The 14,216-nt window shown below is 38.8% G+C and overlaps 2 protein-coding genes across 3 annotated transcripts; both read right to left on the bottom strand.

Moving 5' to 3' along the window:
* Positions 1-4,525, bottom strand: brf2 (BRF2 general transcription factor IIIB subunit). Its single transcript, XM_032586239.1, has 4 exons — positions 4,268-4,525; positions 3,259-3,318; positions 1,832-2,153; positions 1-1,051 (listed from the first exon to the last, which is right to left on the bottom strand). The coding sequence occupies exons 1-4, from the start codon at positions 4,413-4,415 to the stop codon at positions 253-255; spliced, it is 1,329 nt and encodes a 442-aa protein (XP_032442130.1). The 5' UTR covers positions 4,416-4,525; the 3' UTR covers positions 1-252.
* Positions 4,526-7,091: 2,566 nt separating this feature from the next.
* LOC116733690 (uncharacterized) lies at positions 7,092-13,939 on the bottom strand. 2 transcript variants are annotated; one of them, XR_004342088.1, is made up of 3 exons: positions 11,176-13,939; positions 8,434-8,543; positions 7,112-7,320 (listed from the first exon to the last, which is right to left on the bottom strand). XR_004342088.1 is itself a non-coding variant. In XM_032584498.1 (2 exons), exons 1-2 carry the CDS (start codon positions 9,045-9,047, stop codon positions 7,107-7,109), a joined length of 828 nt encoding a protein of 275 aa, XP_032440389.1. In that variant the 5' UTR covers positions 9,048-9,152; the 3' UTR covers positions 7,092-7,106. The 2 variants fall into 2 exon arrangements, 1 of the variants encoding a protein (XP_032440389.1); XM_032584498.1 differs by lacking the exon at positions 11,176-13,939 and having other exon boundaries at positions 7,092-7,320; positions 8,434-9,152.
* Between the last annotated feature and the right edge of the window lie 277 nt (positions 13,940-14,216).

The raw sequence follows: 14,216 nt of genomic DNA, 5'->3' as shown, positions 1-14,216 counted from the left end.
TATGTGAAAGTTCCTTTTCAACTATTAATTTGTGCAAATAAATTGCTTTATTGTTTCACCAACGTAATAATGTTAAGCAACATAAATTTAAAATAGTCAAAAAACAATTTCTGCACCAAGCAGGAAAGTGGCATGTTCAGTTGTAATGAATCAGAAATGCAAAAACATTTTTTGTAAAATCTTTAACAATTAAACATCCTTCAAAAAAAAAAAAAAAAAAGGTTAATTCTTAATTAAACAAGTATAAGTTAGCTATGAGTTCCCACTGTCAGAGGAGGACACTGCCTTCTGCATCAGGGCAAAGTCTCGAGCTTCTTGTGGAGTGCGAATGTATGAATCGATCTCGCTGTCGGAGATTTCCTCATCGCCGGTAACGTTCAGCACAGGCGGCTCCTCTCTCCTCCTCTTGGCATGAATCACACAGGGAGGAGCAAACAGGACCCTTTTACCCCAGTTTGGTTCCGGGTCTTCAGTCTGGTGAGAGTCATCTCCTTCTTGGTTTTCCATTCTGTCAGTGGGACAGAGTTGCACCACAGAGGAAGCGTCTGCAGTCTGATCCCTGCTCTCAGAGCGTTGGGACGGTGCCACCTCCTCTGTTGGAAAGTTCAAAGCGCTGGCCTGAGAGCAATCAGCTTGCATCGCCGTCTCATGGGTTCTCAGAGCCCGAGTTAGCAGGGTGTGCCGATGCTCTAGAATATCCCCCACCAGCCGAACAACGTCGTCCTGAGTCACTGTTTCCCTGACCCAGGGAAGTTCCCGTCCAAGCTTACATAGCACTTCTTTCAGCTCTGTTATTCTCGTTACAGCTGGATTACGCTTTTGCACTTTGGCCAAGTGACAGAATTTGTCGAGGGAGAGCCTGAGGCGATGTTTGTTGGGGTTCAAAGACTGCCAGGCCAAATACGTTGCTGCCATCATGATCGGTAGGGGCCGTCGTCCGGTCACGATCCAGGAATCTCCTGCCAACTCCACCAACGCCACGGCTCGTTTGGTCAACACCTTGGAGTCCTCTGCCAGCTCTTTAGTAACGTGTTGTGCACTTATTTTATATCTGTCAAACAAAAAATATGTGTAATCAGATTTGACTGAAAATTTTTGTGAATTGTGTCTAAAGGGGCAGTATTCTGTGTTTTCCAACCACATGGTATCATTTTGTAGCACGATCGAGTAACTTTGTCACGTTCAGTTGTTATAAAAATGCTGTATATATCAAACATGACTCAAAAGAAATTTGACTTTGCAATTTAACGCCTTGAAATTAGGACTTTGTCCCGTTAAGACGTTCCTGCTCTATCCGACACGCTGCCTTCAGCACGTCATCGCATCAACAGTGCTCTATTAAGGGTTTACAAATGTTCATCGGAGCATTGGACTGAGAAATAGTTCACATAATAAGCTCAGCACCAAGTGTTTGCTCATTTCTGCTGCTGCTAGTTTGAAGCAGAAGTGGAGTTTAGTAGTCCTTATTCACAATGGTTAAGGACCATCCAACAGACTAAAAAGCACATGGAAACTTAAATGGAAAACCTCATTGTATGTTGCTGTTAATGTCTTTATAGAGCAGTTAATGGTTGAGATGCAGGAAAACAACATAGAAAGGACACCAGGCCTGTCATATTTTTTGCATGATGATGGTCAGTATGTCAGAGCACATCAGTATGAAGCCACCCTCTAACCCCACACCACACTTAGGACCCCTGATGCTTTGCTGATGATCCACTCTAGCATCTCATTGAAAGTTTTGTGCATGCTCACTCATAGAACTCTTGCAGTGACTCCTGCACAATTATTTCAAGTAACCAAACATAAAAGAAGCTTCCACACCACTTACTCCTGAACATGTGCTCCTATGACATCTGCGATATTGATAAAAGGAGCCTGGATGTTCAGGATCTTGATCATTTCCTGGTATACGCCTCCCACCAGCGTCTGGTCAGCATCCAGGAGGCTGCTGATGGTTCCCAAAGTGATCGGCCAGTTCCGCTGCCTGCAGCTCACGTACACGCAGCAACCAGCAAGCACCTCCTTCCTCTGGAGGGTCACGTTGATGAAGCTCTCCTGCTGGTAGGCCTGCCTGAAATACGTCAATGCCAGATCCTCTATTTCACTGTTGAGCCGGAGAATCCGACACATTTCTTTCACGCGCTCCAGACCTTAATGTAAATGTAGCAAAAGGAAAAAAATTTAACTTTGTATGAATATTCCAGACTCAATATTTTTTCTTCTTTTAAATGAGATATTTTCCTGTAGTGATCTTAAGCTAGAGTTGAACAGGATTTCTGAAAGTCTTAAAAAGATTTTTGGCTTCTTTCTTGTATTTTTTTTAATATTACTATTATTATTTTGTTTTGCTGACCAGTGAACATTCAGGTAGTGGTTTATTTAGGAAGAAAAATTATTCACAAATCATGGCAGAATCAATATCTGCAATACTGCAATAGCGAAGATTGTTTAGATACAGTTTTTGGTATTTATTTTTATATTTAAAACACTATGCATGCAGGTTTTACAGAACTAGGTCTAGCTGGTTGGAGTGACTTCTACTACCCTCTGTTCTCACATTTGATGTGTATTTTCAGCTAAAGCTCTGTAAGAGGGGTCAAGATTGGGATTAAAGAAAAGGGTCTAAAAAGGATGACAATAACATCTTTTTCTGATAAGCACAAGTATTAATAAATGCAAGACATAAACTAGCCAAGTTGTTTCTTTTTCTTGAGAATATAACATGTATTGTCTTGTTCACACAAAACAAAGAAAAACTGTTTAATAAAAACCACCCTGTCTCAAAAGCACAAGTTGTTATTTTGCAGCTAACAGACACATAAAAAAATTCATCTGAACTAATAAGTAGATTTTAAAGCAACTTTTAGAAGAGAACCTGCCTTTTTCACCGAGGTTTTCATCATTCTTCAGGTCTTACTGAGAAAACTGGATTAAAAGAAGGACTAGCAAGCCTCAGGCCTAAAATCTATCCCAACAACACTTCATGTTGAAAAGAAAATGAAAAAATACATCTTGCAAAAAGATGACAAAACACATCAGAGGTGAATCATTCTTCAGTCTATCAACTTTGTGCTAAAAAAAAGGTTTGAAAAGCCTTCAGAAAGTCTAAAAAAGTACTGCGCAGGCCACTTTAGAAGATTAAAAGAAGGTCTGGCTCCTGGGGGGAAAATCATCTTGTAGTGGCTGAAGGCTTTTACGCAGTAAAAAGTGTATACATATAACGAGCACAAGCTGCTTTGGGACAGAAGAGCTCACCTTTTATCAGATTGAGGCAGGGTTTTTTGGTCACTGCTGTGGTCCTGCTGTAGCTGACATCTGTAGAGAAAAAAAAATACACGTCAACAATAAATTGAACCAAACGATCGGCATTTTACCTGGGAATCCATTGAAAATAACTCAAACATTAAAAATTCACCCGTTTACATGTTCGATCATTCCTCTTTTAGTCAACATCAACTTCTAACGCAGGAACAAACTTCTTACTTTGTTCGAGGCTGATGTGTAGAACCGATTTCCCTCATCTGGTCCACATTTTAGCAGAATGAAAGCTGAATATATCGACTCAGACATGAAGCCTTAAGAGTATTCCCTCTCCTGAAACCTTCCACATAAATTTGATGAAAAGCAAGTCAAGTGCTCCAACAGTATATTGAGGTAATATTTAGTTAACCCTTCACAGTGTGTTTCTGTTTTCATTTCTCATAGATTAAGCATTCAAGTCATGAAGATGAAGCAGTAGAGGAGGTATTTTACAGATCTGTGTCTCTCAAGGCAAAGTAAATTAAATGTTTTATCTGGCACACACACATTTTAGAAACAAATGTAATTCAAAATTGGTTTCATAGCAGGAAGAAAAAAGCAGGAAATTATTTTTATGACAGCAAACATAAATATTATCACACAAAAAACAATTAAATGTAAATTTCACGAGATGGAGAAAAGAAATTTAAAAAATGCTTGACTTTTAAAGACAGAATAAATCTTGAAAGATTTTTATTGAAGCTACACGTTATTTTAACTTTTTTTTCAAAATATGGTGGCACTTCTGATTTTCTTTTTCTTTTTTTTGATATATTGAATTTAGTAAACATTTTGCTCACCAATATTGTGGCTGTGTTAAGGGCTATATAAATGATTTTATCTAGAATTATGAATAACACAGTTATCTGATCAATGGCTAATCTTTCTTAGTGATAATCTGCGTACTGTAATCTGAATAAATGCATGTATATATGAAAAGGGTGTGTTGGTGTCCTGTTCCTACCTGTACCCCCCACCGGGTCATCGGCCAGGGTCCCCTCAGACACCACCGTGCCGCAGTCCACGCACACCAGCTGGGCTTGGCAGTAGAGATCATCGTCCACTATGTTGGAGGAGCCGCAGCCCGGACACTTCAAACCCGCTGCGAACATTTTCCAATCATAAACATCCACTTGTTTAACCTGGACTACACTTTGTGACAACAGGAAGCGCGCTAGCGGTGTACGACCAACAAACGTACCCGGTGCGAAGCTTAGATGTCTCCGGGTAGAAATGACCGAGCTAAGGACAGTTCCGTTTGGGAAATTACGCTTGAACGAGCGTTCAAGGATAATCCGATTATGCTTCAGTAAGCATATTATACAACCTTAGTTTTCCCTCTGCAATAATAAACAATGAAATGTGGTAGCAAGAATAAGAAGAGACCTCAGCTGTAGAATATAAAACTTATGAGACTGAGGTAAAAAGTTAGCATTCTGAATTCGCTAAATAAAAGTGAGTTGCGCTCCAAATTCAATGTAATTACTGTATTAGCATTGTCACATTAAAATATGATTGTTAATATTCAATTTTATGTATGTCAATTTCTATGTTCCATTGATATTCTGCAAATTAGTGTAATAAAAATACTTCCAAGGGCACATTTGTTTTTCTTCTTTAGATAAACTCTAAAACTGTTAGATGCCAAAAAAAATTTTTAAATGAAAAAGTTCAACCTTTTTGTAGACTTTAAACCTGTTTTTACACACTGAAGTTCCCCAACTAATGTTTTTGCAGTGAATGCATCATACATATATACTGTATATATAGTGCAAAAAAAAAAATGCATTCAAAACCATTTCACAAATGTTCATAGTAATTTGACATGCAACCAGAAAATAATTGAACATTTATTAAATACAATATAACCTATGTAACTGTAACACTATGTAACACTCAACCTAAGTAGAGGGAGAGACCCATAGGTCACTCGCTCAACTCCAAGTAGAGGGAGAGACCCCAGGGTGAAACCAAGGGGCAAAACAGAGTGTCTGTCTGTCTGTCTGTCTGTCTGTCTGTCTGTCTGTCTGTCTGTCTGTCTGTCTGTCTGTCTCTCTCTCTCTCTCTCTCTCTCTCTCTCTCTCTCTCTCTCTCTCTCTCTCTCTGTGTAAAATATCTTTTACAAACTGACGTATTTTTTTAAATATGGCTTGGGTTATACGAAAAAGAATGAGACGGAATTTTATGAGAGTTGAACATTTGGTGAGCAATATCTTTATTTGGATAACAGTTGTGCGTCACACTGTAGCATAGTTCTTTTCCTTGTGTTAGTTAGGTGCCTTATTGCATGCAATGTAGAAATGTATGCCCAGCTGTTATTTGAGAAGTTAGGGTTTTCAGGATTTTTTATTTTTTTTTTAGTTCTTACTCATTGACTTACCCTACATTTTAATTTGTCACCTTTTTTTTTTTGCTTTCATGTATATTGCAATGTGTTTACACTGTTACAACTATATTGTTTTATTCCCCTTTTTGCTCTGCGAGAGACCCTGCAGAGCCTTGAACCCGGGGTAACTGGGCCACATGCACAGTCTCAAACCACTGTGCCACCAGAGCGCCCAACAAATAAATCGCTCAAACTAATACAAATACTACAGCATTTTCACATAAGATCTAAAAGACATGACCTGGACTCGAACCCATGGTGCATGCGTCCAAAGCACAGACACTATCCGTTGTGCCAACCAAGCGACTGAAAACTGATCGATTCCAACTTGTACAAGTACCACTAAGCGGGTTTTGCTTACATAATTATCATAATTAAATTAATTATCATAATTAACATAATAATTCAAACACAGCTCAAATAACATAATTTTGTCATTATGTTATCATAATGACAAAATTATCATAACATAATTATCATAATTAACATAATAATTCCAACACAGCTCAAATAACATAATTTTGTCATTATGTTATCATAATGACAAAATTATCATAACATAATTATCATAATTAACATAATAATTCCAACACAGCTCGAATCCTGTGTTCGAGCTGGACTCCAACACAGGATTCATGTGTCCAAAGCACAGACTCTATCCGTTGTGCCAACCGAGCCACTGGCAACTAATGCATTCCGACTTCTACAAATACCACTACATAGCTTTGACTTACAAAAAAATCTGATACCAGGTAATAAGCTGGACTCGAACCCAGGATGCATGTTTCCACAGCACAGACTCTACCCGTTGTGCCGACCGAGCCACTGACAACTAATGCATTCCGACTTCTACAAATACCACTACATAGGTTTGACTTACAAAAAAGTCTGATACCAGATAATAAGCTGGACTCGAACCCAGGATGCATGTTTCCAGAGCACAGACTCTATCCGTTGTGCCGACCGAGCAACTGAAAACTGATCGATTCGAACCCGTACAAGTACCGCTAAGCGGATTTTGCTTACAAAATTAGGATAACGGGTCACGAGCTATCCGTTGTGCCGACCGAGCCACTGACAACTAATGCATTCAAACTTCTACAAATACCACTACGTAGGTTTGGCTTTTCTTCTTTTAAATTGTGTTAGTCATATCAAAATTACTTGTGTAAAGTAATGTTAGAGAATTGTTAATGTAGAGTGTTTCCTTTTCTAGCAGACTGTTGTGTGTCCCCTGCACAGGAACCACCAGGTGTAAATGAGAAGCTGTACATTGTTGTCCTTGTCAAATAAACAAACATATGAAATAGGATGGAAATTTGTCTTTGTTGACCTTTCATTTTCAATTTTGATCTGTAGTTAGGTGTAAAGCACATGTTTTTATGCTAAAGTTACACAAGACTTTATCTCAAAATACTTACTGTTTTGGGCCCGTGCAGCCACCGGTCTTCTGGCCCGAATGGGCTTCGGCACAGGCCGTAAGTCTCCTTCGGTGATACAATGGAAATCGTCTGCGGTTGTAGTGCCGAGTTTCTCCCAAACATCCTCTAAAGCAGCCAAAACTTCCTGTGAAAGACCGGGAAGCGCTGCTCGAATGGCATCGCGGATGTCCTTTTGTGTATCCGTCGTATCTGTTCAAATACAGAAAACTAAAATAAGGTTGATCTCTGAACCGTTAATATCAAGCCTTTACGCTGCCAAAACACTATGCTTTAATGGTACAAACCGATTCCCATCTTTTATGTAAGATGATAATGGCCACATGTCAATCGGTTTACTAATGCGTCTGCATTCTAATCTTCCTCTTTCATCCTTTACAAAGTACATGTGGTAGTGTGGAAGAAATTCTCCACGATGCACTCTCATCAGAACATGAAGTGCAGATTCATCCTTCACCAATGTAAGGATGAGTTCAACAAACTCCAGTGACTCATCATTCCTACTGACTACGAATTGGCCCTTCTTGTACGTTATTCCATTATACTGCACATCTGTGGGAGTCATTGTATCCTCACTGTAAAGTTCTAAATAAAATGGTGAGCCATCTTTTATTTGCAAGGTTGGGAGAGTCACTGTTCCAGCAGAAAGAAAGGCCTGTAACATTTGATGTCTCTCTGAAAGAGTCAAACACAGATATTTGAAGTTCTTCAGTTGTCTGGCACATCTTTTGAAGTAACTATGTTTGCTCTCGAACCGCATGGTCCGGAGCCTGATGAGTGGACCGCATTTCAGAATCGGCCCTGGATAGTGCTGTAAATAATGATGTTTAGGTCTCAGTGCGTTATCTGGAAACAACACCTTCCTGGTTTCCAAATATTCCCGGATGAGAACATTCAAATATGCAACCTGAGGATTGGAAATTAGCTGAGCACAAATCAGGTCAACAATATCCTTAAGCTGCAATGGTAACTGCCGTATATCATCTTGTGAATCCTGCACCTTATCACCAATTAACAGAGGCAACTGTCTCAAGAAATTCCAGTTTTGTACTGCTTGTCCACTGAGTTTCAGTGCTTTTGGAGTGACAGCACAAGGTTTGGAACAAGCATCTGTTGCTTTGTATTTGAATTGTCTGATGCGCCTGTTCAAAATTGTGTATGTCAGCCATTTCTTTTTGGACAATGGTGTATTTGAGATAAAGGGCGACATCATATGAGAGGACACCCTCGAAGATGTCACGGCCAAGACAAGGGGGCGTGCCTGGTGAACAAACATTAAAGTTCTCTAAAGTATTAAACACTGACCTGAACTTAATCCCCTGTACTTCTGTCACATCCTCTCTTTCCAGCTGTTTAGTGGCAGATCGATACGTTTCTGGAGTCCGCTCTGGTCCGATGATAGCTGGATTTTCACTCTGAAATTCAGACCGAGTAATCAGACAATATCTGCAGAAGTACTGAGATGTACTGACATTTTCCGTAAAACCCCCGATGCGGCGAGAGCCCGGGTTGTCTCCGGCAATGCGATACAGTGCTCCTTTCGCAACTGATTCATCTGCCATAGTTATCCCATTCTCCTCTAGTATTTTCAAGTCAGTCAACAGTTCTGAAAAAACTCTGGAATGGCCAAATTCCTTGAAATCCTTCTCTCTACACAACAAGACCAACTGCATATGATCGGTATTTGATCGGACATGGGGTGGCATATTGAGTAGAGAAAAGTAAACGGCAAAGATCTTGTGCTTTTTTTTTTTTTGCAGATCCCAAAGAACCAGAGAACCAGCTTGAGAGATTTTTGGTTTTCTTGAAAAAAATACATTGGACTTAAACACCTTACCGTCGTCACGGTCGGAGAGAACATCGGCTTTTGAAACGCCGTGAGCCATCGTTAGACCCTGCCGATATTTGGAATCTAACATACCTTTTAACTAGGCCTGTCGTGATAAACGATAAATCAATTAATCGTACGATAAATTAAAACTATCCACGTCATTTCAATTATCGGCATTATCGTCTCTTCCGGCCTTTTTCTCTTTCTGTTGATGACACCGAATGAAAAACGGCTCAACTCCGGTGCTCTCCACTGACACTCCTTTCTCATTTCCTTAGTGTAAAGCCCAGCGCACACGACACGATCTTAGAGCTGTCGGCCGATTGTCGGCCCATTTTCAAAACCTGACAGATCACACATTAGCCGACAGAAATCCTAGGTATAACGGTTCGATCGGGTTCGTTCCTGCCGTGTGGTGTCCAACAATGGGCACAGAATAATGGCTACAAGTCCAGTGAACTAATTTTAAAACCGGGCATTAATCAACGCTTTACTGCAATCTACCTGCAATGCATGTGGCTAGTGTCAGCGTAAAGTCCTGACTGAATGAAAATCATTAGAACCTATTTACGTCACGTTAACGAAGAACAGCTGAAAAGTTACCGGGTTTATCAACTGCGGTAGCAATTTCGCTCCAACTCCTCCCCTTGTCATTTCTATATTCTTTGCATGTTGAATAAACATTATTGTTGTTTCCACGTATCATCTCCGATGTCCGCTGGAGTTCGTGTTGCGTCGTGTCAGCTGTTTGGGATTCCCCGACGTAATTTCCCCTCAGAAAACACGGAGGAGAATCCGCGCTTTCTGATTGGCTGCCTGTCACATTCAACAGGCTGCGTTAAGATCCCAGTCGGGAAAAACCCCTGATTTGGATCGGAGCGGCAACGACGATCTACCGTAACACACCACACAATCTTAGAAAGACCAACGTTTTAAGATTGTTGTAAGGGGAAAAATAGCAGCAAAAAATCATGTAGTGTGAACTATTGCATCAGGTAGTCGATGTGCCCATCTTCTCTATTTAAATCTAATTATTACTGAAGGCCAACATAGTATACAGACTTCATAATCTGCACTCTTTAGGTTGAATGCAGTATTTATTTCCACTTTGGCTTTATGTTGTTTAGTTTTTATCAAGTACATTTTTTGTTGATGGAGACTGAGAATCCATTTTGTTTTTGGTTGTTTTCTTTATTTTGTTTATCAGTTCCACTGTTAAATATTCTTTTGAAAATAAAGTGTGTCTATTTCTGGCAGGAAATCGCATGGATTATTACGTCATTTCCATTACATCAGTGTAAAAAGGTCTTCAAACAATATTATCGTTTATCGCAATAATTTTTTGAGACAATTAATCGCTCAGCAAAATTTGCTATCGTGACAGGCCTACTTTTAACGTATTTAGCACAGGAACATAGTATGCAAATCTATCTTTTCTGTCCTCATCTTTGCCCAACAACACTTTTTTGGGTTCCCCATATTGGAACATGTCTTTAAAACACCGGGCTCTAGAATGAGCCGTTCTCATCGGCCCTGTGTGGCAAGCTGAGAACAAGTCCGACTGTTTTACTGTGTCGCAGATTTTTGCAATGTCTTCATCTGCAAATGACGTTTCTTTAAGAAGCAAGTTCAATCTATTTAAAGAGTATGTCTGTCCCAATTCATGTATATTCTGCATCTCTTCCACAATGTTTTGAATGGTAGGTGATGGAAGAAGATGCTGTCCCTGTAGTTTTATGTAAAACATACAGACATTTCTAAGATACAAGTCACTGAAATTTGGTCCATCTATGACTGTGTCTTCTGCATCTGGCGCACTGGAATCTTTTGTGGTAGCACTTGCAGCACTCTGAGTATCTTCATTACTTGTTTCACAAATCATATTTTATTTTTATTTTAATGCTGCATAACCAACCGGCTGCAACACACTTGAACATACGCCTCGGTTCGTTGCGAGGCAGTTTGCAATGGAGAACAAAGGCTTTAACAGATTCAACTGTTCCTGCACACAGGTTGCATGAATACATCTTAAATATATTACTTCGATGGATAGCTTACAGCGATGGCGATACAAAACAGATGTAAGCAATAGCTTTGTGGAGAGGCTAACTTTCCACAACTTCTTTTTCTCCTCGTTTCCCCTGAAATGTCTTTTCAACCAACCGAATGCAACTCAAACTATTTGTTTTCTGAAATTTTCCGCTATATTTCCTTACCTGAGAACGAGAGCCGATCAGACGGAGAAGGTTGGATGATGAAGTCTCTGCACAATCTGAGCGGAATAGCTGGACAAAAACGCGAACCACCGAGTGCGACGGGTCCTCAAATCCACCGCTTCCAAACTTCCGCCAGAACTCCACTTCGCCCGTCCGCGCGGACCAGGTGCAGGGGCCCCATTAATTAAGACTGACTACAGGCTGCCTGCCAGGTCTACAGGCAGGAAACTTGACTTACATGACTTTTGTTAAACCGAATAAATTATATTACAATATAGACTACAAATATCTCTAAAACATTTTCTGTGACTGAGTACAGATTATTTTAATTTATTTGTTAATGAAAAAAAATCCAATATTGGCAACAAGATAATTTACAGTACAGAACATTTCGTGGAAAGATATTTAATTTCCATAATTCCATTCAAAAAGTCAAACTTTAATAGATTCCAGATTCAGGACCCACAACTTAAGATGATTGCAAGTATTTGTTTATTTTTACATAATTTGGGCTGTCAGGAGAATTAAATGCAAAGGTTACAGCGCTACTACAATTTCTTTTTTCATTTCCACAACAGTATGCATATTGACAGTTTTGACCTGTATACTTTAGATTAATTATACATGTAAAAATTACGATATACACTGCTAGAAAAATTATAGTATATTTTTGTAATTGCCACAGCAGTATGCATATTGAACAGTTTTGAACTGTATACTTTATAATTATTGAATGCAAAAACTACGGTATACATTGCTAGAAAAATTACGGTATGTTTCTGTAATTGTCACAACAGTATGCATTTTTAACAGCTACTAACTGTATTATTTAAGAAAGATGAGTGCAAAAACTACAGTATGTACTACTAGAAAAATTACAGCATATTACTGTTAAAAGTATTACAAGATTTTTTTTAACAGCAGGGCAATGTAAATTTTCTGAAAAAAAAAAACCCAGTAAAAATTACATTTTTTCCTAATTATCTTATTTACGGCAATTACTTGTTAAAGAAACAGTCTAAAACTGATTTCCAATTTACGGTGTTCAATTTTCATGGTTTACTTTATTTAACTGTAAAATTTACGGATATTTTTTACAGTGTAGGAAGAAAGCAATGTTCATAGTATGGTTTTATTTTCGTCTGAAACAACACTTTGTCTTTTCTAGCTGTCATAGTAACTCAAAGCGGAAAAAAAGAGCCGCATTTGCGCATGCGGTTGTGAAGTCAGCGCGGCAGGTGCAAAGAGCCCACTGTAATAAACAAAGATGATTTTCTTTTTGTTCCTCTACCGCCCTCTTGTGGTCGCAGCTGATAATGATCCATCTAGCAAGCAAATGCTAAGATGACGTTCGGCGTCCAAACAACAATGAGAAGAATCATGGATGAAAAAGCCAAATTTCAGCACAAATTTTAAACATTATTCAATACACAACTTATTGTTTCTATATTCTGTTTCACATCTTTCAGAAAGTAACCGATAATAATAACTAAATGTCTATAATACTTGTGGTTTTCTTTACATAAGTTCTAAAGAAATCAAATCATAAAAACGCTGATGACCGCAGACCGCTTCTGTACTCAGAAGCTGAGTTGATGCTTCTGAGTACGATTCGCATATTTAAAAGCGAATCGTGTCCAATTTCCAGCACCAGGCTCACTTATAGAAGTGAGGATTTTTCTGTTCTAATTTGAAAATGAAATGAGAAAAGAACTGGGAACAAAAACAAGATAAAAAAAAATACACAGAAGGTGCAACAAACCTTCAGCAGCCTCATCTTGTTTATGTCAGCTAATGACGTCATCATTTACAATAACAAATAGCCCATAAAAGCATCACTTGGACTGTTATTTATTATTTAGCATTTGGTGAAATATGCATTTTCATATCAGTCAGGTAATTATAAACCCTGTATTGTTAACTATTACATCATAAATATACCATATATGATGCAGTTTTTTCCTATTTCTCTCTTTAATGACACACTTCCACCCCTCCTAGATGAATTAGATGGATCGGTTCATTTCTACAGCAGGTAGAGATAAGAGAGAACCAGCAGGACACTGACCAGCCAATCGGATGTTCTCCTGACTGAGAAAGTGGGATAATATCTCATCTCTGCGGTAAGTTGGGTTTTTAAAGCTCTTCGTAGCCTCTTAAAACATCCTGATGAAAAATGAATCAAACCTACTTTAGACAACTGAGAATCAACAACCAGACAGTCAAGACATAATATGTTAGATATCACTGTTTTATTTTTTTTTAATTTAGGTGGGTTTCCTTTTTTTTAAAAGAAAAAAAGGAAAACTAGAAAGAAAATGTATTTATAATAAAGCAGATGTTGAGTTTCTCTAATAAATGAAACCTGGACTCTGAAAACACTGATATAAAAGTCTTATAAAAACACAAGACATTTATTACGTTTTATTGTTACAGGAGCAATGAAGAAATATTTTAGTAAACAATTATATGGTTTCATTTCAACGGTTAAGTTTTAATGTTTTAAAACTTTCCTCTGACAACTCCTGATAGTTTTTTGTGTTTTCTAAACTCCAAGTGTTTAGAAACACTAACATGTTGTACATATGTGTAACTACTGTATGTAAATAGTTGTCTCAGAGCTGAATCCTCTTTGGTTCTGATTGGTCCATTCAGAGAGAAACCAGCCGCTGAGCTGCAGTAGCGTCAAGGTCCAGTTCTCCCAGTGCAGTAGTTCAATCAGCCACTAGAGGGCGCCGGACGTCTCCAGCTCCTCGTGGTTCTTCTTCAGAAAGGGATGAAATGATGAGTATGTGCTCTCTTTCACCCTAAGGACTAAATCTGCCTCTGCTCTGATCTGTTTAGCTCAGTTTTCCCCCTAAATGAAGCCACTAAAATATAGAAAAGACTCCTGAGTCAGTGCTCCTTTGTTTTTTTGTAGTTCTGGTTCTGCTGGAGGTTTCTTCTTGTTGAAATGGATGTTTTCCTCTCCCTGTTGCTACATGCTTGCTCAGTATGAGGGATTGTTGTAAAGTCAATGAGGCAACATATCCACTCTCCAT

This window comes from Xiphophorus hellerii, chromosome 15 (genome assembly GCF_003331165.1).
Source record: "Xiphophorus hellerii strain 12219 chromosome 15, Xiphophorus_hellerii-4.1, whole genome shotgun sequence".
Lineage (NCBI taxonomy): Eukaryota > Metazoa > Chordata > Actinopteri > Cyprinodontiformes > Poeciliidae > Xiphophorus > Xiphophorus hellerii.
This window is presented reverse-complemented; position numbering and strand designations above follow the sequence as displayed.